The sequence below is a fragment of the Lepidochelys kempii genome, chromosome 7 (genome assembly GCF_965140265.1).
Source record: "Lepidochelys kempii isolate rLepKem1 chromosome 7, rLepKem1.hap2, whole genome shotgun sequence".
Taxonomy (NCBI): domain Eukaryota; kingdom Metazoa; phylum Chordata; order Testudines; family Cheloniidae; genus Lepidochelys; species Lepidochelys kempii.
Genome location: NC_133262.1, coordinates 74,562,905 through 74,585,882, shown reverse-complemented (window position 1 = coordinate 74,585,882; position 22,978 = coordinate 74,562,905). Strand labels below are relative to the sequence as shown.

Here is a 22,978-nt window from a genome sequence, read left to right as displayed (position 1 = left end):
ACCACACTGACAGACACACGTTAGAGGTCGGGGACCAATACATTACTTGCTCAGTTATTCAAAAGGGACAGAGAATAATCTAGTTTAAAGTCCAAAATGGTCATTAGTTTGAATTTTTCACTCATTTTACTGACTAAAAAGCTTCTAAAGACAATATTAGTATCCAAAATATTACATATAAACTATTGTGGATCAGTAAGAAACAGCCTAATATCACTGGTGCAAAATACACACTTCTGTTTAATGGGCCAAGTTATGATGCATCTGAAGATTTGTGGAAGTGCTCTGATATTCATGACCAGGATCAGAGGACTGGCCACTGAAAATAATTGGAACAATACATTGCAGAAAATCTAGTCAAAGTTAGAAGAGATTGTCTATAAATTGTAGAAAATCTAGTTACTGAAGGAAGATCAAATATAATTTCCCCAAAGTTAGAAGTAATCAAGGCCATTTAAATGTTTCTAAATGTCTTTTGAGCATTAATAGACTATAAATGTGCATCCTACTGGAAGATTCTGGCATTGTGGTGCAAATATAATTTTTTTCTAATATCATCATAGGCAAGTCTTCCTTTCCACAAACCAGTTTGTGTTACCAGTACATTAATTATTTATGTATGCTGTGTTGTAGTCATGTTGGTTCCCAGATATTAGAGAGACAAGGTGACCTGAAGAAGAGCTCTGTGAAAGCTCAAAAGCTTGTCCCTCTCACCAGCAGAAGTTGGTCCACTAAAAGGTATTACTTCACCCACCTTCTCTCTATAATAATTTATACCATTTAAATATCTGAGTACTTGATTGCTCCAATGTACATGAAGAACAACGGGCTCACCTGACCCAGAAAACACCAATGTGATTCTAAGTGGAAGAGGAAAATGCTTTGAGGAACTGGCAAATATCAGTACTTCATCCTCAGCTGAAGTCAAGATAACACACAGCCTTCGGGTCATGCTGGACTCGGTACTGACTCTGGAAGCACAAACTGCAGCAGTTACTAAAAGTGATCTCTCCCCTCTCCAGGTAGTAAGAAGACTCCATCCATTCCTCTGGTGAATTAGCAAAAGTGGTTTGTGCACTTGTCACCTTTAGAATATTTCCCTCTTCCTGGGCCAAGATAAGAAGTTCACAAAGAAGCAGGAGTTGGTGTAGAGTTCCGTCTACTGAGTGGATCATACCATTCATGTTATGCCAGTGCTTTTCAACAAGAACTGATTTAATCCTGGATTCACTACAAGTGTCTAGAACTGATTTACAAACCCATTAATGAGATACGGTCATACTATCTGAAGGATTGCCTCTTTTGTTTGACAAGCCAGGGAAACTCATTGCCCAGTACCCTATGGCTAGCAGAGCCAAGTATAATCTTCAGGGAACGAGAGACTAACCCTCTTCAACTGCTCTGTTTTTCAAAAGGGATAGAGAATAGTCTAACTGAAAGTCCAAAGCGGTCATTAGTTCGGATTTTTCACTCTTTATTTTACTGGTTTAAAAGGAAGTACTTCTTCACACATAGCATAGTCAACCTGTGGAACTCGTTGCCTCTGTATGTTGTGAAAGCCAAAACTAATACTGAATTCAAAAAAGAATTAGATACATTTATGGAAGATAAGTCCATCAGTGGCCATGCACAGGGGGTCCCTAGGCCTCTGACTGCAAGATGCTGGGTCTGGATGACAGGAGATGGATCACTTCGTAATTGCCCTCTTCTGTTCATTACCACTGAAGCCTCTGGCATTGGGCACTGTCAGAAGACAGGATACTGGCCTAGCTGGACCATCGGTCTGACCCAGTATGACCATTTGTGTGTACTTACGCTCATACGAGACTCTGGAACACTCTTCCAAGGGTGATCCAGAAAAATCTAACTCTCACCATTTTCAGCTGACATTGCAAGTCACATGTCTTTGCCAAAGCCTTCCAAAAAGCAGAAGAGAAGAAAAATCCAGCAGTGTGTTCAAAGTTAGAAGCTGTTAATTAAACTACAGAATTGGATGGTATATTGACTGCACCAGTGGGACAGATTTCACTGTTTTCTGTAATCCATGTGTTTATACTTTACAGTGATTGGCACCATAGAAATGCTCTTTCTCCTCCTCCCCCATATCCTGTCCCTTCATAATGCTGAAACATTTTTCTATTTAACATTATCAGAATATTCTCTTTTCAATATCCCAACTACTTGCACTTGCATCCTTGGTGGACATTTCTCACCTTGACTACAGGAACCTACACCTCTTCATCAATCCTATTTCTTACTTCACCTTCTAGTGCATCCAAATGCTCCTTCTACCTAATCCATCTGGGAATTTATACAATAATGAGAAGTATGGTATCTGAGTGCCTGCTAAAGTCATCTTCCTCTCTGGTTGCTCTGACCTTTTTATGCCATCTCCTTGAACCACTTTACTGGCTTCCTGCATTTTATTTAATTAAATTCAAGCTCCTTGTACTCTTCTTAGGGCCTTACATAATCACTATTTTCATTTCCTTCTACCTCATGCCTGCTCCTTATACTTCTCCAAGACCTTTCATTACTGATTCCTTCATCTCCTTCTCCCATTCTCAACTTTGTACCTTCATCCATTCTGCCACCTGCATCTGGAAAAGTCTCCCACATTTTGTCCATGCAGTACCCTCTCTCTGCTAAAATTAAAACCAGCTTCTTGCAGGACTGCACCCTCCTTGTTCCCTTTCCCAGTCTCTCCACACACACCCTCACTTTCTTGACCTGTTCTCCTGTGTCTTGTCTTAGTTTAATTTGTCTTGTTTACCTCTACCTTGGAAGTGCTTTTGGCTCAGACTTGAAACCACTTATTCCCACACATCTGCTTATTCCCACAGATGAGTGATCTTCCTGGAGTAAAGCTGTACCATACATCCATCTGTTGAGTCTGCTGAAGTATTTTAGTGATTTTTATGTGGGAATGTTAAGACCCTGAGCATTCCAAGAAAGAAAGTTAAGGGCGGCCATAATTTAGAACAGTAAAAGCCTAAAGCATTGTATTTCTGATTAAGAAAAGTGGGATAGGGGAATGATGAAAGCTGTAAGAATTTCAGTTAGACACAGAAAAAGAAAAAGAAAATAAGGTGAAGCAGGAGCAAAGGAAGCAGAACATTAAAGATAAGAGACACAGATCCTTCCCCAAGGAATGGGAAATAGAAATAAAATAGAGCTTGGGATATCTTGAACTAAATCAGTGACTGACCTTATCTAACGCTTACTTTACCTTTTCTGTTTTTGTCTCTGATTTTTGGGTATATGCTCATTTAAGTCTGCAAAGATTTATGCATTGGACTCCCTGAGCATTGAAAGGAGAATACACCCAGAGTACATCACACCCAAATATGGCTAATATTAGTGGACTTTGAATAGTTACCACCTTTGTCCATGATCCTGCAAGGTATTCTGCAAAGGTGAGGAGGTCCCCCTGCATAGAGCTCCCTTACAGGGTATGGGCCTTATTGTGGAGTAGCCCTCCACAGTTCTAGTGGGGATGAGGTCTACAGTGTACTAAGGGAAAGGCTAAAGCCGTGCATCAAAAATATAAATGCATCTGTCTTTATAGGCAAAGCTATTTGTCCTCACTGTGTATGCTCTCCAAATGCTATACTGTGCTAAGCAAAATGGATACAAAATTTCCATTATCAAAAGGCTCCCTTTCAGCAATATACATCGTGGAGTTGTGTGCAAGTGACTTCACAGGTTTGGCCCACAAGCATGATATGGATGTTTATCACTGAACACTTTGTGGATGAATTAAAATGGGTGAAGAGGGAACACAGAGAATGGAATCTTAGTGACAAATATTTGATAACATTACAGACTGCAACATATATTTTCAGATTCCATATGTCACAATTGTTTATGTGTGGTAGGCATGTCAATTATTGTAATACTCCTAGAAATTAAGATTGGAATTGATGGGCTTTGTATTCTTTTCCAGCAGTGATACAGCTTGCCTGTAACAAATACCTGTTCAAAATGTAAGAATCTGCAAGTGTCTCAATGTTTAAAAAATTCCCAGAGGTTAGCTTGTTAAACTTTTTAATTGATGCAAATAAATACATGCTTCATGCAAGATAGCTCTGCATATGGACTGTTTAGTCTACCATAATGTTACTATTAGTTAGTTTGTACTGTTGCAAGAAAATTTTTGCAAACAAGTCATTCCAAATGGTATTGTTCTAGGTAAAATATTTTATATGAAAGGCATTTGCTCAGAAAAGTCATTAATTTTTTTTAAAGGTTCCAAAAGTAAAGTTGTTAAACAGTGTTGGTGGCTGCCTAGCGTACTGTATTAATAATGGGATCATTAACTTTTAATCACTAAGTCACCTGCTCCAATTTGATCTAGATTGGTTGTAACCAAAAATTGTTGCCATCTGATGGCAGTTATGTTGAATGAGCTGGGTCACAGCCCACTAGACAAGGATCCAAATCACAAAAACATCAGTTGGTGCCAATTAGTATCCTTGCTATCAGTCTTAGCAGAGAGGCCAAGGGCATGGTGTCTCAGCTACTCTCTTACCCCTAAAGCTGGTCTCTCCAGGTCAGGGTTGAGGCACATTGGTGGGACAACGTAGGGAAGTTTGCACTGCTGCTGCCCATGCTGTAACTGCTCTATAAATAAATAGAGGACTTTAGTCTCCAGGGCTGTCAATTTGGCACCTTCCATGAAAGTCACATTTAAAAAAAATCATAAACTTCATGAAATAATTTAGTATCTCCAATCAAAACAAAGTGAGTGTATTGGTACGAGAGCACCTAAAATCCCACAGCTTCCATTTGCTCTCTGTATTTTGTGTTTTCTACTCTTAATTGTGATAAGAATAAAAGTTATGGACCTCTTTTGGAGTTTCTTGATGACAACGGTTGCTGTTCCACCACAACTCCAGCGCTGCCACCAAACACGCAAGAAGAAGGCCTACTGCTAAAATGCAGAAGACGCCTGCAAAACTGTGAAGCTTCAGTGCCTTGCCATCTGTCTGTGCATTGGTGTGGCTGTTCAGGTCACAACGTCCCATCCGCGGCCACCATTTCTGTTTGAGTACATCCAAGTCTCCAGTGTCTTGTAATTCTAAGATCCTGCAGAAATTTTAAAACAGCCATTATTTCAGTTGATTTCTGTATATTGTGTATGCATTTATCAGCAACTCTGCAGCCCTGGAATCCTGATATTATGATTGGGCTGCAGAAATTATCTTTCGACAGGAATTCAGTGTTATTCAGTGGAATTCTGTCTTTAGGGCAGAGCATCTCCAGCAGGACCGGTGTAATGCTATGGTTGCAGGACTTTCTTGCTCTCTGTCCATAATAAATCAGTGAGGTAGATTTCCTGCATATCAAATATACACTGTACATTTTCCTTAAGCACTGAAGTGGTTGTGAGAGTGCCACTTTCACAAGCATAACTTTCAGTAAGTAACAAGTTTGATGAATATCTCCTAGTCAAATGTAATTTCATCCAAAAAAATCCCCCTGGGAAGGGGTGAAACTAGCTACTCTTTTATACCAAACTTCATACTGTATATTCCAGTCCAGAGCAGCCACAAGACTTCACAGATCAGCTTTAGAAATAAGTGTGACTTTAAAAACTGCTCTTAATCAGCAAAGCTTTAGCTAGGGCTTCACTTAAAATTTTGGCTTTGGTCAGATTTCCAGTAGATTATAATGGTTATTGAAGAAGAAACAGCTCATGAAAGATTCAACTCTCCCACCCATACATGGTCCATCATAATAATTTCAAATTATATTTGAATCAAGCATGCAACCATTTGCACAGTACTTAATACAAATTGGTTTAAGCAGCAATAGAGTTGCCTATTTCTGCTTTGAGCTACAGCAAATGCAGCTCATTCAAAAGTATTTTACTACAATGCTATTACTTTACTCTTGAAGTAGTGTGTTAACAATTACTAATTAATCATTGTTTCCCATTTGTGAAGTGTCCCCTCTCTCCATGAATGATTCATTTTGGGTCTAGTTTGATAACTGTCTTTGCTATTTAATAACAAGCTTTCCTTTTGAGGCAACTTTGTCTCTGGTTATCACGAAAATTCAGGCGGACTGCAGCTGGTGTTTTACCGCTTCCTAAAGAATAATGCACACAAACAGAAAGTTTGCCTTGGCTTTTTGCATGTAACTCTGTGCTCAGCCACTTTCTACTAAGGCTGCATGTATCTACATCACCGGGCAGATGTTTGCTTTAGCATAAGGGGAAAGTATATATGTATACTTTTAAAAGATTCTGATAGACTGGGATCACTGAATTGTGATAGACGGAGTAGAGTCACTATCTTTCTGAACCCATGCAATCACTCAATTCCTATTATCTGCCTATTCTATAATGATACATAATAGACAGCATTGCTTTTCTCATATGGATCAATGCTCCCCCCGTCTAAAGACAAAATTGTGGCTTTGACACAAGCCCTGAGTTTCACTGCCCCAAAAGCAGCCTGGGAAGCAGATTGTGACTCAGAGAGTTACAGTCTCCTTCCCAGTTAACCCACTGCTCTGGGGAATGTATCAGGCACACCATGGGCTGCCCGGAGCGTTGGGAGCACAGCCAATGTTCCATGCATTTCCAGCTCCCTCCTACCTACCCTCTGACCACATGCACAGGAGAGGAAGTAGCAGCTTTGTTGAGGTTGTTCCCCACCCCTCTGCCCTAAGCCCTAAAGGAAGAGAATTGGTTAGTCTCTAAGGTGCCACTAGTACTCCTTTTCTTAATTCAAACAACTGATTTCAAAAGATAGAGATTCATTTAATAAACACACATTGCCAAAGTTAATCAGCTGTGAACACGAGATTTGTTGTTGCAGAGAGGAATCCTATGAAATAAGCATGGTTTTGCATTACCTTTGGGAGAAGAGATCCCTGTAGGGGCTGCCATGCTGGAGTGCGATCCCATACCCTTTACTACTGATGCGGTTTCCAATGACGGTCACAGAACACTCATCATCTGTCAAGGCTGCATATTCCACAACTGTTACATCCCACAAAAAAGCATAGTTGCCTTTCTTTGCCTGCAAATGCACCACAAATAGAACTAAATTATATAGTTGATCGAGGGCTTAAATGGGTCTTAAAGTCATGCTGAGCCTTTCATTGACCAGTGCTGGCATTTTGTTAGTTCATAACAACATTTTAGACCTCTCACATCTTCAGACACTTCTAAAGCCCCCACAACAGTTCCTCATCTACTTCACACCCACCTTCGAGCACTCCCATTGTTTCCATGAGCCAGAGAGGTGCAGAAGGCTGGGTGCGAGACTTTTTGTGTGTGACATGGCTAACTTCAGGCCTCACATGGGTCTGTTAAATAATTATAACTTAAAAGATATCACTTTAAATTATATTATTTGATATGGTTTCCCTAGGATTAGTGAAAGCATATTACTTCTTCCACTTCTACACAGTTACACACCTGGGTAGACACACTGTAAGCACTATGGTATGTTCTAGCAGTCACGGTCACCAAAATGGTAGTTACCAAAAGCAAAAAGAAAACCCTTTGAAAAGAGCTACTCTAATCTGCAACTGTCATAAATATAAAGGGAAGGGTAAACCCCTTTGAAATCCCTCCTGGCCAGGGGAAAGCTCCTCTCACCTGTAAAGGGTTAAGAAGCTAAAGGTAACCTCGCTGGCACCTGACCAAAATGACCAATGAGGAGACAAGATACTCTCAAAAGCTGGGAGGAGGGAGAGAAACAAAGGGTCTGTGTGTCTGTCTATATGCTGGTCTTTACCGGGGATAGACCAGGAATGGAGTCTTAGAACTTTTAGTAAGTAATCTAGCTAGGTATGTGTTAGATTATGATTTCTTTAAATGGCTGAGAAAAGAATTGTGCTGAATAGAATAACTATTTCTGTCTGTGTATCTTTTTTGTAACTTAAGGTTTTGCCTAGAGGGGTTCTCTATGTTTTTGAATCTAATTACCCTGCAAGATATCTACCATCCTGATTTTACAGGGGGATTTCTTTATTTCTATTTACTTCTATTTTTATTAAAAGTCTTCTTGTAAGAAAACTGAATGTTTTTTCATTGTTCTCAGATCCAAGGATTTGGGTCTGTGGTCACCTATGCAAATTGGTGAGGCTTTTTATCCAACATTTCCCAGGAAAGGGGGGGTGCAAGTGTTTGGAGGATTGTTCATTGTTCTTAAGATCCAAGGGTCTGGGTCTGTAGTCACCTAGGGAAATTGGTGAGGCTTTTTACCAAACCTTGTCCAGGAAGTGGGGTGCAAGGTTTTGGGAAGTATTTTGGGGGGAAGGACGCGTCCAAACAGCTCTTCCCCAGTAACCAGTATTAGTTTGGTGGTGGTAGCGGCCAGTCCAAGGACAACGGGTGGAATATTTTGTACCTTGGGGAAGTTTTGACCTAAGCTGGTAAAGATAAGCTTAGGAGGTTTTTCATGCAGGTCCCCACATCTGTACCCTAGAGTTCAGAGTGGGGGAGGAACCTTGACAGCAACAAAAGGTAGGATTCAAATTTTAGAGACCAATTTTCTCCCTTAGCACGGAAGAGTCACCAGATTCTCCCACTAGCTTTATTTGTGACCAATATTGACTTATTTTAGTGCACACCTATACAGCTGTCCTCAAATGTCAGCCTTAATTGGATTCAAACTGATGCCTGAGTGCACTGCACATGATGAATGTAAATTACTTTACTTAACATAAGATGTAAGAAATGTCTCTGGATGGGGATTTTAATAAAAAAAGTCATTACTTTGCTTGGTTAAAGTAATAATTGATTTCCTAATGTATTTAAGTAATACGTTTTTTAAGTCTCTAGTGAACATACAAAGCACAGTGGAACAGATGGGCTGGAGAATCTCATGCAAATAAATGAGTAATCATAGATGCAGGCTTCCAAGACTTAATTTTTTTAAGTTTGGGTGATTTGTCTTTTCTCATCAAGTAAAAAAGAGTTGGCAAGGCAGGAAGCTGACATTCTACATATATTTGTTTACAAGATTAAATCCTCAAGCACTCTCAACTAGCGGCCTCATTTCTGACCATAAGCAGTTCCCAGTGGTTCTTTTCCATCTCCTTGTAAGATTGACCTAGAAGACAAGACTCTCTCAGTTGTTTTATATCAGCTGCTGCCTGCTGGAGTCTGGGCTAGGGAATTAAACCCATTTCCCTTTAGCATGCTTGGTGCTTAATGATCACAGTACACTGAACTCCTTGATGGCTATTCAAAAAGAACAAGAAACCAAATGTGGGTGAGTGGCCCTCCAGTGACAAGAACCCAAACAACCAGAAAGGAAAAGAAACAGTTCTTGCTAATATTCACCCCAAACCAAAACACCCCAAACCAAGTCCCACTGTTCCCCCTCTTCTGGGTCAAGACACACAAAAATCCCAAAAGCCCCCTGGAAAGAGGGGCAGGAATCCCAAAGTCCCTTTCTTTAGGGTTTAAATAAACTGCATCAATTGTTTTTAGAAGGATTTCCTTGGCAGGCAGCTGGCTTCCTTCAGCATGGCTTGTGTGGCTTTCCATTACAGCCATTCCCCAAAGGCAGCCCATGTCTTGTTCTTTCTCCTCCTCTTATATGTTCCAGGCTAGTTTCCTGGAACGCTGATGGACTCCAGCTACTTCTCATCTGCCCATATACCCCTAGCTCTTAGCACATTATCTCAGGCCAGAAAATCAGCCCCAGACAAACAGTATATCCCATCACACCAAACAACTACAGTAAGGCAGCAAAATAACAAATTCATATGTTCAGAAGGCTAAAATAATTCATTCATGTAACATGCTTTGAGAGGCTAGGATGACTCTTGCTGTATTAGTACAAAGTATTTTTACAGTTCCAAATACCACTTGGGCTAGGCAAATAGGAAGGACATGTGCCAGCATCGTGAATTAAGCCAGAGAGTGACACATAATTATTAATTATTATTATTATTACTATTATTAAAATAGTCCAGAAAATGCCAATTCCTAAAAAGGCATCTCTGAGGTATTATACCACACCAAAACAACCCCTCAACATATTAGTATGCCTGACATTTCAGGCCCATCTGTCTACATTCCAAGTGGGCAGAGAGAGTTTGATGTGAATGGGGCAGGAATCAAGGACGCAGTTATCCCATATGGCTGGAAACATAAAAGTCTGTTTCTTCAAACATGTACAGCCGTCTATGTGTGTACTGAATGATCCTCTACCCCCAACCATTGGAGTTAGTTGCAAATCTGTTCATATCAGTCTCTGTCCTACCTGTGAATATGCTTGTCTCTTTCTTGACTATTCCAATTTCATGTTAGCGGGAGTGTCCATTGTAGGACCATACTTCCATATCTGTGATCGATCTGACAGGATTTCTGGTTCAGGGCAATATGCATCTTTTATAACCACGTCCACTGTTATACATAACAGCCTATTTGTATATTTTTAAGCCTAAGCTCCATAATAAATAATGCACCTGCATTATAAAGATGCAATTCTGCTGCATATACGTACAATTACACAAGAGGCCAGAAGGAACTGCTATGAAATCATTTGGTATCCCCAACACAGAATTTAGTCAAAGTGTGTAGAGCAATAAGGCCAGGGTGACCAGATAGCAATTGTGAAAAAATGGGATAGGGGGTGAGTAATAGGTGGGGGTAATAAGTGCATATATAAGAAAAAGTTCCCCAAAAAATGGGACTGTCCCTTTAAAAATGGGACATCTGGTCACCCTAAATAAGGCAAAAAACAGGCTTAGTGCTAATGGAGAGATGGGACTCATAAGAGATGGACTCTGAGACAGGTTATGTCGGTCTTGTTTTCTTCTAGTTTTCACATCTGTAAGTATTTGTTGCTTCAGAGTTGATCTGCAGACAGCTGTCTTGAGCTTCCAGTCTTCAGAAGGGGAGCAGAGCCAATTTCTATACTAGCGTACTCTTATTTGTCTCAGGGCTGCTTGGGGAAACATTAACTTCCTCAGGCATTCCATTTCCATTACAAGGCAATGTCTGAAAAATCATGCAGCTATGGCCTCTATTACCCAAGCTGCCCTGGATCTCTATTTTGCCCAGAGAAGCTTCCCACTACTGAGTTACAGTTGGTGGGAAGCCTTTTGACAAGGTCAGTCTCTCTCTGCCGTTTATGATATTGCTATCCTGATGATGATCTGAGACTATGAAACAGTAAATAAAGTCCACCAGGCCTTTGTGTATCAGTTATATATTTTTGTGATATAACCAATTCTGCCCAGTGCCATCAGAACTGTATATCATTATTTCTCTGAAATCCTCAGGATTTTAGCATAAACAGAAGTCTGAGTTATAAACCCTTAATTATGCACACTTCTCAACCTCCAGAAATCCTGGAGGAGGTAAGATTGTTTTCTTTCTCTGATTGCCAAAGAGAGAGGTCCCAAAGATCTTTTTTCCATGGAGATGATTTTCTTTTCTGCCGTTTCCTCTACTTTCATAATATTTGCTTCTTTAAAGAAGGGAGATTCCTTTCTCTTAGTATTTATATTACATAAAAAGCTTCCTGTGTGACCAAATATTTGGCTGCAGTCTAAATTCAGCACACTTCAAATCCACATTAACATCCAATCTGACAGGTAGGCAGTATCATTTGTGCAATTTAAAGAGGGGCTGTCGCACTGGGAAAACTTAAAATTATATGCAATATAGTTACCTTTCATATGCTTTTCATTAGGAATGTGTGAAATGAGCTGGAGAAAATACAAACTGATGAGAACTTTCACCCCAAATCCTAACAATCTCTTTGAGTAAGTCCTGTTAACTTTTGTTTTCATTGCATTTTGAACTTCTTGACATTTTCAGGTCCAAGCCAGTATCAGAAATGGATGGGTCAAAGTGCCATAATTAAGGCTTTTTTCATGGTATTTGGGACCCAAAATGAAATCTGGAAGTGTTAGGGGCAGCTGTCAGTGGAAAGATATATGTGTTTATAGACGGTGGAAAGAAGGGGGCAGATACACGAGGCAAGAAAGGGGCTAGGGTTCTTTGGAGGAGCAGGAAGTGTGAAGTGGAATAAGAAATACCTTAAAATGTATACATTGGGGATTGGGATTTGAATTTGACTCAGTCACATATATTATGCCCATGATTGGAGTCCCAGGGTGCATGCAGGTAATACATCAAAACTAGCCAGAGCTAAACTAATAGCTTGTGGTGGTAGCCCTGATGGTGGTGTTTTTTCCCCTCTGCCCATAAAACATGCTTTCAAATGGAAATCCAGCAGATGCTAATAGAATGGGACAATTGCCCTGGCTAGCAGGGAAAGAGGTATGGTACAGACTAAGAGGGTAAAGAGGAAATTTGAAGGAAAAAAAGCCCCAAAGTTATATCAACAAAATTTCTTCTTTACATTCATCAAAATGGGTTTATCAGACTCCCAGGATATAAAAGGGAAAATCAAAGAGGATAAGGAGAGTGCAGAGAAGAACTCAGTAATTGCTTTCCATTATTCCTCACTATAGAAGAAGACTGGAAAAAGACCTGTCACAGGGCCCTTGTTTATTAGTAGTGAAGTGAGGCTTTTTTAGAGAACAGATTGAAACAAGAAATGATGAAACAACTTGACTTTCAAATAAATACCCAGATGTGGCTGGAATTCATCTGAAACTTCTGATGAAACTGACACATGAAGCATCTTGAATTACAAACAATACTGCATTCATCATTACAAGACAGATCACTTCTTCGCACAGCTAATATACTGGCAGATAGAACGGTCACCAACATTGTACCCTTCTCTATAGTGTACCAAAGAAACGTAGAGGAGTTTGCTTTATTCTGGTATCAGAAAAATAGATCAGAAAATCTATAAGGATAGAACTATAGAGCACCAAGCTTGGTATTAGAGAATGGCAAACAATCATGACTTGTATAAGGAAACAACTAGGTTATTTAATATGTTGTGACTATTTGAAAGAGTTAACAAAATAATGGATAAAAAGCCAGTGGATATTTAGGCTTTCAAAAGGCATGGGCAAGAGACTATTGAAGCAATTTTGTAATTTCTGGGGTTGAGAGGTAAAGCCCTACCATGGATTACAAAAGGTTTCAGAGACAGGAAGCAAAGAGTAGAGATAAATGGTTGATATTTAGCATACAGAGAGGCTAACAGAAAAGTGCCCCAGAGATCAGTTTGAGGCCATGTATTGCTTTGTCTAAAGGTGTGAATTGTGAGGTGGCAACATTATTGGTGACAGAGAATGTAGATCCGTCAAGAGAACAGGAGGGCTGCAAGGAATTCCAGAGGACCTAAGAAAATGCATATGGTAACTGGACAGCACAATGGTATATATGAACAAAGGCCATGTATACTGGAAAGAATAATCTAACTATTCCTATGCACCAACATTTTGAGTGAAGTGTTGTAATATCTCAGGAAAAACAATGATATGTGGACTGCTCAGTAAAAAATAAAAGCCCGGTTCAACATTCAGTGGTGATTTTAAAAATTAACAAGATATTAGGAGGCTGTTAAAAGGGGAGAGAGAACAATATAGAAAAATATTATAATGCTATTATATAAATCAATGCTACATCCTTACCTTAGATACTGTATTCGGTTTAGGTCACTTCTTGCCAATAAAACATAGCAGAAATAGAAAAGATTCAAAGAATGGCAATGAGAATTATTAGAATCAGGAGAAGGAAGGGTTCCAACAGGGAGAACTTTAAAAGATTATTGCTATTTAGTTTGGAAAAGAAAAGAGTAAGAGGATTTATCATGTCTACATCTGAAATAATGAACAGTATAGAAGGAACTTATCAGGTCATCCTATTTATCCTAACCCTATCATGAAAACACGCACAAAATAAAAAAAAGGCAACAATGCAAAATGTCTAAAAATAAATATTTTGTATGCAACATACACTTAACCTGTGGAACACATTATCACAGGATATCATGCAGGCAAATAGCTTACTAAGCTTCACAGAGGGATTAAAAATGTATATGATTAAGAATAGTGTTTTCAGTTGCATTACCTAGGATAAAATTACAGGAGCTACCAAACTTCATGCTTCTTGGTGTACACTGATCAATAGCTGGAATGAAAAGGAAATTTCCCGCACAGAACAGTATTGCTGAATTAGTTTTATTTTGGGGAATCTGCACCAGTATTCCCATTTTCAGTACTGTATTATATGGACCATTGTTACCATCAGAGACTTTTGAACCTGTAAGACCAAATTTACAGTCCAAATCAACTCTCCTCACATATCTTTGGAGTTAAACGAAACCTCACTTGACTCTCTGAGTGCAAATCAGAAATACATTTGTGTCATTGCAGTGCTTAGATACCTTTTGTGTGGTTGCCATCAATGTTTTTAGAAGCTGTGCCTTGAGACAATGGTACATGGTCACTCTGGATGTACAGACCATATCTTTTATGAAAAGATGCATTTTCCATGGCAACAGAAATGCATGAAAGCTTTGAGAACCCTCCTCAACTTTATCTTTTTGTTTTGAGCTGCTTAAAGAGTTCAAATTGCAGAAGCTGATAGGAAATCCTCCGCTAGATTAATGGAGGTGAGTGGAATAGGGCAAAATTGACATGTCTAACACTTATCTATAAAAAAATCCCAGACTCTCTCTCATTGCTTCTCACTGCAGTTGGCATTGCTTTTCTTAGAAATGCACTGGTAACTAATGTCCATTTTATAATCCAGTGTAACTGAAAGATATGGGGAAACTGAGAAGAGTCACAGAAGTTTGGGTTTCAGGGAGAAGTCATATTTTTTCATTGTGCTTACAAAAGTCCTTGTTCTGAAAGATGCACGAGAAATATTTGTGGTTTTGTGCTACGGAGAAATTTAGATTTTACACTGCAAAATATCAGAGTTTTAAGACTACATTTACATTTCACTTTTGTGTTCTAGGAAATGTATACTGATTAAAAGTCCAGTTTCATTGGCGAACACTGATTTCTCTTAAAAAAAAAAAACAATTTCTAGATATGATATTTGACATGAGCAACTTGTCTGTTTGTTCAAGGAGCTCAATGAGTTGCGAAAAGAGACATTTAAACTATAAACACCATATTTTACTTGACAATTTTATTAAATATTAAGCCTGATTTAGTAAATGTTTAATCAAATGGAAGCACAGGTCAGCTATGGGACTGAAGAGAAACTGGATTATAGTCAATGTTATTGATGGAGTTGATCAAGTTTTATATATATCACACCAGAACATTAAAATCAGACTTAATTTGACACAGTTATTATCATATAAATTTGAGCCACTTCCCAACTCTGCACTGAATCCCAAAGTTCTTCTAATTGGTATTCTAAACAGTTTGCCAATCTAAAGCTAAAACCTGAGGCTTAAGTAAATCTAGCTATAATAAATGGAAGCCCGTAATAGGTTTATAAAATATGGATATTTACAGCCTTACTGTTGTTGAATATCTTATGACATACTACGAGTGATACAAGGAAAATACATTTAAATACATCCTGCATTTTTCTACAGTTTTAATTTTTTTTACACATCAATGCATGTGACAGAGTGCTTATCTATATTTTGTGTATTTATTTTTACTATTTTTTCATGCTGAGAAAGCCTCATGAAATAGATGTCTCATTTCCATACATATCCTAAAATCATACACCAGCACACTTTGTTACACCCATATAATGAGGGACAGTACATATAAAAGAAGGAGAAACGGTGACTGGGCCAAGGGCAAGGCATTTGGCAAAGTCAGCCTAATATTTTACAGTGGTTACAGGTTGAGGCAAACTGTGGCGAAGCCAAAAAAAAAAATAGCTGAAGTTTATAGCAAGAGGACTTGACCCAGAGAAACCGTTACTAGTACAATAATATTCCTACGAGAGAGAGAGAGAGAATGAACAAGCCTGACCCCAGGGTCATAGCAGTCAGTGAGAGGCTTTGCATTTACTTTAATGGGCTTTGGATCAGGCTTCAGGTGCAGGGTTTATTCTTCTTCTGCCTCATGCTGTTTTAGGCACACACTGTGCACTCACTCAGTCTTTCACAGACAGAGCAGGGTCAATAGCTCCCAACTGCAACTGCATCCTGCTCAATACTGTTAATGGCAGAGCTGAGAGAATCATTTTCAAAGAACATGTTATCTGACAGATGTAGCCTCACTTTATTCTCCCAGGATCTCTCTGAGAGCTCAGCACCATTTCCTAGAACTGATTTGTTATCTGAAACTATCTGTGGCTTTCTTCGTTTTTTAAATTCTCTGGACTGACTGATCCTGACCAGTTCTCAATGGGCATGTAATAGTCAGTATTTGAGCTGGGTTGGTTAGCTGTGAGGAGTCAAACAAGTCACATGATATTGTTTATGTTCTGTGCTTGAACAGCGTGCACGTACTTCCAGCCAAAATGTTAGTGTTTGTGAATCCAGAATTTGGTTTGTACAAATTCTTGTACATGCAAACATGAAATCCACATTTGTGCCAAAAACTAGATTGCACTTATATTTGCAGAAAGTAAACAAACAAACTGGTGCAAACAAATTTATTTTAAAATTCCACATATTTTACAGGGAATTTGTTGCAATGTACATATAAATTCAACTTTTATATGTATTTAAAAGGTTACCCAAATAGCTTCATATGTAAAAAGTGAAAGTGGTGTCTCCTTTGCTATTTGACAGCAGTGGTTTCAGAGTGATAGCTTTAATAACAAAAGTATTTGGAGGTAGAGCTTAGAGACAACTTTGGGAACAGAGGTCTTGAGCGAAGCAGTGGGAAGAGAAACCTCTGCATGATGGATGCAGCTGTTCAAGCACAGCTGCAAATGCTGGAGTTCTGAAAGTGGAATTACACCTGTGATATTTTAGCGTGGCTGCTGCTTTTGCCAACAAAATCTGTTCAAGCATGTAAATACTTGTTAATAAAGTTGATTAGGAATAGAGTATTTCTGATTGAGCATCCACACTTATTTTCCCCTAACAATGGAATATCCCTGGCCTGGAGTCCATTCTTTCCCACTAACTCAGCCTGTGACATTTTAAAAATCTGAAGATTTTAATTTTTCTCTTTGAGCTTCTAGAAAAATAAATATAAAACATTTGAAAAAGTAAAATCATATAGACAAGTCTACATTTTAGTCTCACCTTTTCAAAAGCATAAAAAACTTGTAACACGGTTGTGGACCCAGAGATACGAGTTTTCAGTTTACACCAAAATAAACTGATCAATGATTTTACATTTATAATATTTTATTTAAAAAAATTAAAAGACTGATAAAAATGAGAATATGATATTCCTCTAAAGAAAGTTTTAACTTTCATTGACTTCCTGTGCACTGTCTGCTGTAATTTACTTCTGATTCACATTTGTCATTCACTTTCTGGCCATGCAGAGCTACAGCACAAGAAATGTGTGTATGCATGCACGCATGTACACTTCTAAGCAACTGGTTGGCTGAAAGTTGAGTGTCTGATTCCTGTGTCATTGCTCTGGATCAAATTCCATCATTTCTTTGTACTAATGAGAGAACATATTTCAATTAGAAAGTCACAATTAAAAGAAATGGTCACAGGCTTTAGGACCCTGAACAAAGATCATGGCTGCTTGAATCCTGCAGGAACAGTTAATTTTGCTTAAAAATAAGTGTGTGTGGGTGTGTGTGTGTGTATGCACGTGCGTATGAGAGAGAGAGAGAGAGAGAGAGAAAACAGGTGAGTGAATATATTAGTGAGCAGATAACTGCATGAATGGGTAATATGTGAGTGGGTAGATGAATTTTTGAACAACTGGAGCACCATTGTATAAACAAAAATGACCAAAAACCTGGTTTATACTTCTGCCCTAACGTAAGTGGACATGATTTTGCTGAAGTGAATAGGACTAAATTTAATCCACTGACAACAATAATCCTGGGTAAAGGACAAGTTTCAGCACCCAGGGAAAATATAAGATGACCCAAGGTAACTTTTTCAAAAGTGTTTTAGGTACCTAGGTACCACAATCTCATTAAATGTCAATGAGACTTAAGCCATAAAAATGGGACTTACTTACATAAGAAAAGTTTACCTTCAGTCTTAAAAAGAGGAATGGGAAAGGTGCAGAAGAATTAGACATTGTAGTGGACTAGAACAACAGCCGCCTTTCAGAAATGGAGATCTGAGTTCCATGTGAGAGTTGGCCAAAGGCTGACATAATTTTGTTGGGAAAAGCATAATTCCTTAGTAGAAGCATAATGCAATCAACAGCTTTGTCCTCAAACCAATTTGCAAGCTTTACTTAAAAGAAACCTAGGACTGGAATATTTTTTTTTTTAAATCCTGCCTTTACCACATGACAATCATTTTCATTCATTAACTCCATGAAAGCTACACAAACACAACACAAAATTTAAAGTAAAACAGCACTATTAATCCATTCTTACCTTCCTGATGCCTTCTGAAGGGTTCGATACACAGTTATCTGCCCCATTATTTTTACTGATTGTCCTCCACAGTTCAGCAAATGTGTTATCCTGCTCCAAAGGGTTTGTCCCTTTCGCTTTGAAGTATTCATACACTGCTGAATCCCTGACGGTACCGTAAGACATATCCATTTGTTTGGACAGATCTTGAAATGTTCTGAAATTCAAGAGATGTTGAACTATTAGTGTTATCTAGTACAATAAAGAGATTTTATTAGTTAAATGATCTCTTTCTATGGCTGTCTTTAGAGAGAAACAAAACACCTACCATCAATCAGTCTCATTTGCATGTCTCTCTTTTATCATAAAAGGAACCCAAAGTGTAATTCAGCTGCACTGAAATCAAATGAGGTTTAATTTTACCTGAGTTCTTTTAGTGAAGAGGTTTATGTGGAAGAGATGCCCATCAACATACTGAAATCATGTTGCTATGCTTGTTCAAGAGCACCCAGCAATCAAGATTTATTAAAGCATGTGGAAAACAATGTTTAAAGATATAGGTCAAAATCAGCTCTAATTTACATCTATGTAAATAGGGAGCACTTCCACTGAAATTAGTAGGGTTACTCTGGATTCACCCCAGTGTAAAATTGGGCCAAAAATCAATACACTAACTTTCAGTGTACATAGGGCATTACATTCCAAATCTCTTTCCCACACCCTCCAATAAAATAAACAGTTTCCATATGGGCCTAATTCTTATTTACACTAAAGTTGCTTTATCTCACTCTGACAGTGTGGCTGGCCCCAGGGCCACTCCAGCAGCGGCTGGTGCAGCTGGCTGCAGGGCTGCCCCAGTGGTTGGATACAGAGCCGCTCCAGCAGCAGCCGGTGTGGCTGGCTCCACCAGAAGTGGCAGAGGTTGCAGAAAGTCACTGAATCTGTGACTTCCACGACTTCCATGACAACATGGAGCCCTACTTATAGTGCTTTGCTGCTGGAGGCCTTATCCTGGGATGCTCAGAGCCAGCCTACAGACATACAGGTCACACCCTGAGCATGTGTGTGCTAGATAGCCCTATACCAGCAGCCTGTTTACAGCCCCACTCTGGCTTCCACCAGTCTTGGCTACAACCAGCAAGGCGACCCCAACATGATCCTAGTGCAGAGTTTCCCCAAAACCATGTGCTCTGCAATGTCCAGCCCTCTCCTGGATAGCCCAGAGAAATAATAAGGTGTGTTTTTTTAACTTTAAAAGAGACCAAAGCAAATCACAGCATATTAACTGGGATAGATACACTCTTTCCCTCAAACACAGTTCTGCGTTGTTTTATAGTAAAATAAAACAAATTTATTAACTATAGGACAGAGGTTGAGTGATGCCAAGTAAAAGAAACAGAAGCAGAGATAGTTACAACCAAATAAAAATGAAAACGCATTTTAAAAAGTCTAAATCTTAATCTACCAAGGTACAGGTTTCGTTCAAGATGGTTTCTCTCACCAATCCACATTCTTCTCAGCCACAGCTGACTTTCCTTCTGTCAGAATCCCGGAACAAACTTAGTGTCCATAGTACTTCTGGCTACAGGCAGCATGATGGGGTCCATCATACCCACATCTGGTTGTCTGCCAGCCCCTGATCAGGCAAACCCTTATGTCATTCCTTCTGGGATCCACGGGTGAGACTTGTCCCTCCTCTTCTGTCTGAGCTGCCTGTGTTTCTCCTGGTCAGCAAGCTTCCACTACTTCAACTCTGCCTCCCCACTAACACCTGGCCTCCAGCTCTGCCCATCTCTCCTCCACTAGCAGCTTTTTCCACTGTAGTCTCCACAACTCTGGAGGCCATTGCTGCTGCTGCTGCTTCTGGATCATCTTGGGAAACATCTGCTTGGTCTCCTGCATGCTCTGTAGGAGAAAAATGGACCCTGCTTCTTGCCACCTGGTTTGTCCACTAGCTCCAATTTCTTCTGATTAGCTGCTGACAGACCTCAATACACACCCAGCTTTTCTAACTTCTTGGTGAGCTCAGCACCTGCTCCTTTGTTGCTCATCTTTCCTTTCTTCTATTTCCAAAATAAACAGAACACAATCAAACTGTAACATTTCTTTGACTGTGCCCTTTCACTTGTAAATCACTTAAACCTATTTCACCAATGCTTAAACTGTAAACCTTAGTTAAATTAACAAGTTTTGTGTAAATCCTTTTTAGATTACACCAATTTCATGAGGCTCAGGGGTGCAATCCAGACCAGTAGGAGATTGTGTCACCACTTGCCCTGCAATCACTTTGCTGCTGGAGCTCCCAGCCTGGGATGCTCCCAGCCAGCCTACAAGCACAAAGGTCTCACCCAGAGTATCTGTGTGCTAGAATGTCCTGGTTCAGCAGCTCTGACCCAGCAGCTTGTCTACAGCCCAACTCTGGCTTCCACCAGCCTTGGCTACAACCAGCAAGGTGACTGCAACACACTCCCAGTCCCAAATTTCCCCAAAACCATGTGCCTGGAATTTTCCAGTGTCACCAGGACAGAGAAATAATAGGGTTCATTGCTCCTTTAAAGAGACAAAAGCACATTACAGCTTATTAACTTAATTGTGGTAAGTATACCCTTCCCTACAAACATAGCACTGAGTTGGTTTATAGTAAAAACAAAGCAAATGTATTAACAACAGGACATAGGCTGAGCAATACCAAGTAAAATAAACAGAAGTAAAGAGGTTAAAAGCAAATAAAAGTGAAAAAAATGCATCTAAAAGTCTAAACCTCAACTTAGCAAGGTACAGGTTTGGTCAAGATGGTTTCTCTCACCAATCATTCTTGCCAGCCATGACTGACTTTCCCTCAGTCAGGACCTTCCACAGAAGAACAAGATGGTGGCTTCCCTTGTCTTCCTAGATGAAAGATCTTTGCCTAAGCATTTTTCTCATCTACATCTATAGACTTCAACCCCTCCTTGTTTGAAGGACCCATCTTTCTCAGCTTGCAAGAGCTCTAATCCCTTGTGTCTGTCTAGAGATGGATGCCAAAGACGGCTTCTGTCTTTTCTTATGTCTTCCAAAGTTCAATGACCTTGTTTCAAGAGGCAGAATGACCTCATGCTCTTTCCCTTCCTGTGGGCTTCCCATCCCTCTGCTACTGTCTATGAAAATGGTACTTCCCATATTTTGGTCACATCTTGCTTAACTTCTTTGGAGACAGGTAGACAGCTGCCCTCCCTCCTGATGGAGGAAAGCCTGTTTAACACTTTGTTTGGTCACAGACTGGAAAGCATATAGTGTTAATACATATATTCCACAATGCTATTAATCACCAGTGTTATAGGTTTTCATAAAAGACCTCACTCAGTACACTGTTACAATACAGTAATATTGTATACAATCAGTAGAGTCAATTGCTTATCACTTGAGGTTCAGCTCCTCTGTCTTTATAGACTAGTAAACTTTTGCAATGTATTCTTTGAAAAGTAAAATCCGGCCCAAGCTTCTGTCTTCTGCCAAGTTTAGACACTGTGCTGTCTCCTCCTTCACTTGTAGCCTGATAGCTTTGTTTACGTAATATTAAATGGACCTTCATTGTCTCTGTCTGATGTCCAGGCTGGTTAGAGAAGCAAATACATTTTCCTTTGTCTAGGGAAGATCTGTTTCCCAATTCCCCCTGACATTCCACGCTAAAATACATTTTAGTCATCGTTCTAACATATATAAAACATTCTACATGCATTCATCACACAAGAATCAGTTTTCCAATGACATATTACATGACATGTTTTAGTTAGAGATTATAATCATTGTGAGTAGTGGTACACAGAATTGGTCAGGCCAGCTGAAACTCATGCCCTGATACCAATGAGCCCCTTACCCTCCAAATGGTCCTCTGTATCATAGCACAGTTTATCTCTTTTTTAACAACACACAACAAGGCACTCTGGGTGCCTTCGACATTATTTAAAACAATGACACTAAAACAAACAGCAAACCTCCAGCAAAAGTATCCCCTCAACCTAAACCAATAAGTGGGCCTTTCCCCATCAAATCTCCATCCCCTGCAAACAATCACTCCCACCAGCCTCCAAACTCTTAACAAAAAAGGCAAAAAGATAGGCCTTGCACTGTGCTCATTTTCATGGCTTATAGATGAAAGAAAACATAAAATAATAAATTCAGTGAAGAGATCTTTCTAATTATTGTTCATTAATTATATCTAATTGCAGCAAGATATTATTTTGTTTCAAGAGGTCTAAGGGTTATTACTTTGTCATAATTTTATTTTAATGAAAATGGGGGGGGTATAATCTTTTGCATACTTTTTATTTTTCTCATTTTAGTATAAAAATAAATAAATCTTTGCTGAATGGAGAGCATCAGAATGAATTACATTGTTGACCTTAATAAGGAACCACTCTAAATTATTGCAGGGCCAGCCACAACAAAATTAATAAATAACTGTCACACTGCTTTCATCCAGTATATTTGAAATGGTAATTTCCTCCTCTCTATTAGTATTTATTCAGGGTGTTTCTAGTGGTCAGACAAGGAGGAAATGTCTTCACAGGACATGAGAGCAGTTCCGCTCTTTGAATTTTAATATCCAGTTTATTTTTTTAACGTTATTCACTATTCTTCACTTCAGATCTGCAA

General features: G+C 39.2%; 1 protein-coding gene across 8 annotated transcripts in view; it reads right to left on the bottom strand.

Moving 5' to 3' along the window:
* The window catches only part of GRID1 (glutamate ionotropic receptor delta type subunit 1), an 825,719-nt gene that overhangs the window by 21,990 nt on the left and 780,751 nt on the right, over positions 1 to 22,978 (bottom strand). For 5 of the 8 annotated variants that reach the window (XM_073353352.1, XM_073353353.1, XM_073353356.1 and 2 more), the window contains 4 exons: positions 18,365 to 18,560; positions 6,865 to 7,031; positions 4,848 to 5,088; positions 4,532 to 4,618 (listed from right to left, as the gene is read on the bottom strand). In XM_073353352.1, coding sequence (XP_073209453.1) covers positions 4,532 to 4,618; positions 4,848 to 5,088; positions 6,865 to 7,031; positions 18,365 to 18,560 — 691 coding nt within the window. Of the gene's footprint in view, positions 1 to 4,531; positions 4,624 to 4,847; positions 5,089 to 6,864; positions 7,032 to 18,364; positions 18,561 to 22,978 lie in introns of all 8 variants that reach the window. The other 3 variants (XM_073353357.1, XM_073353358.1, XM_073353360.1) reach the window with 2 other exon arrangements.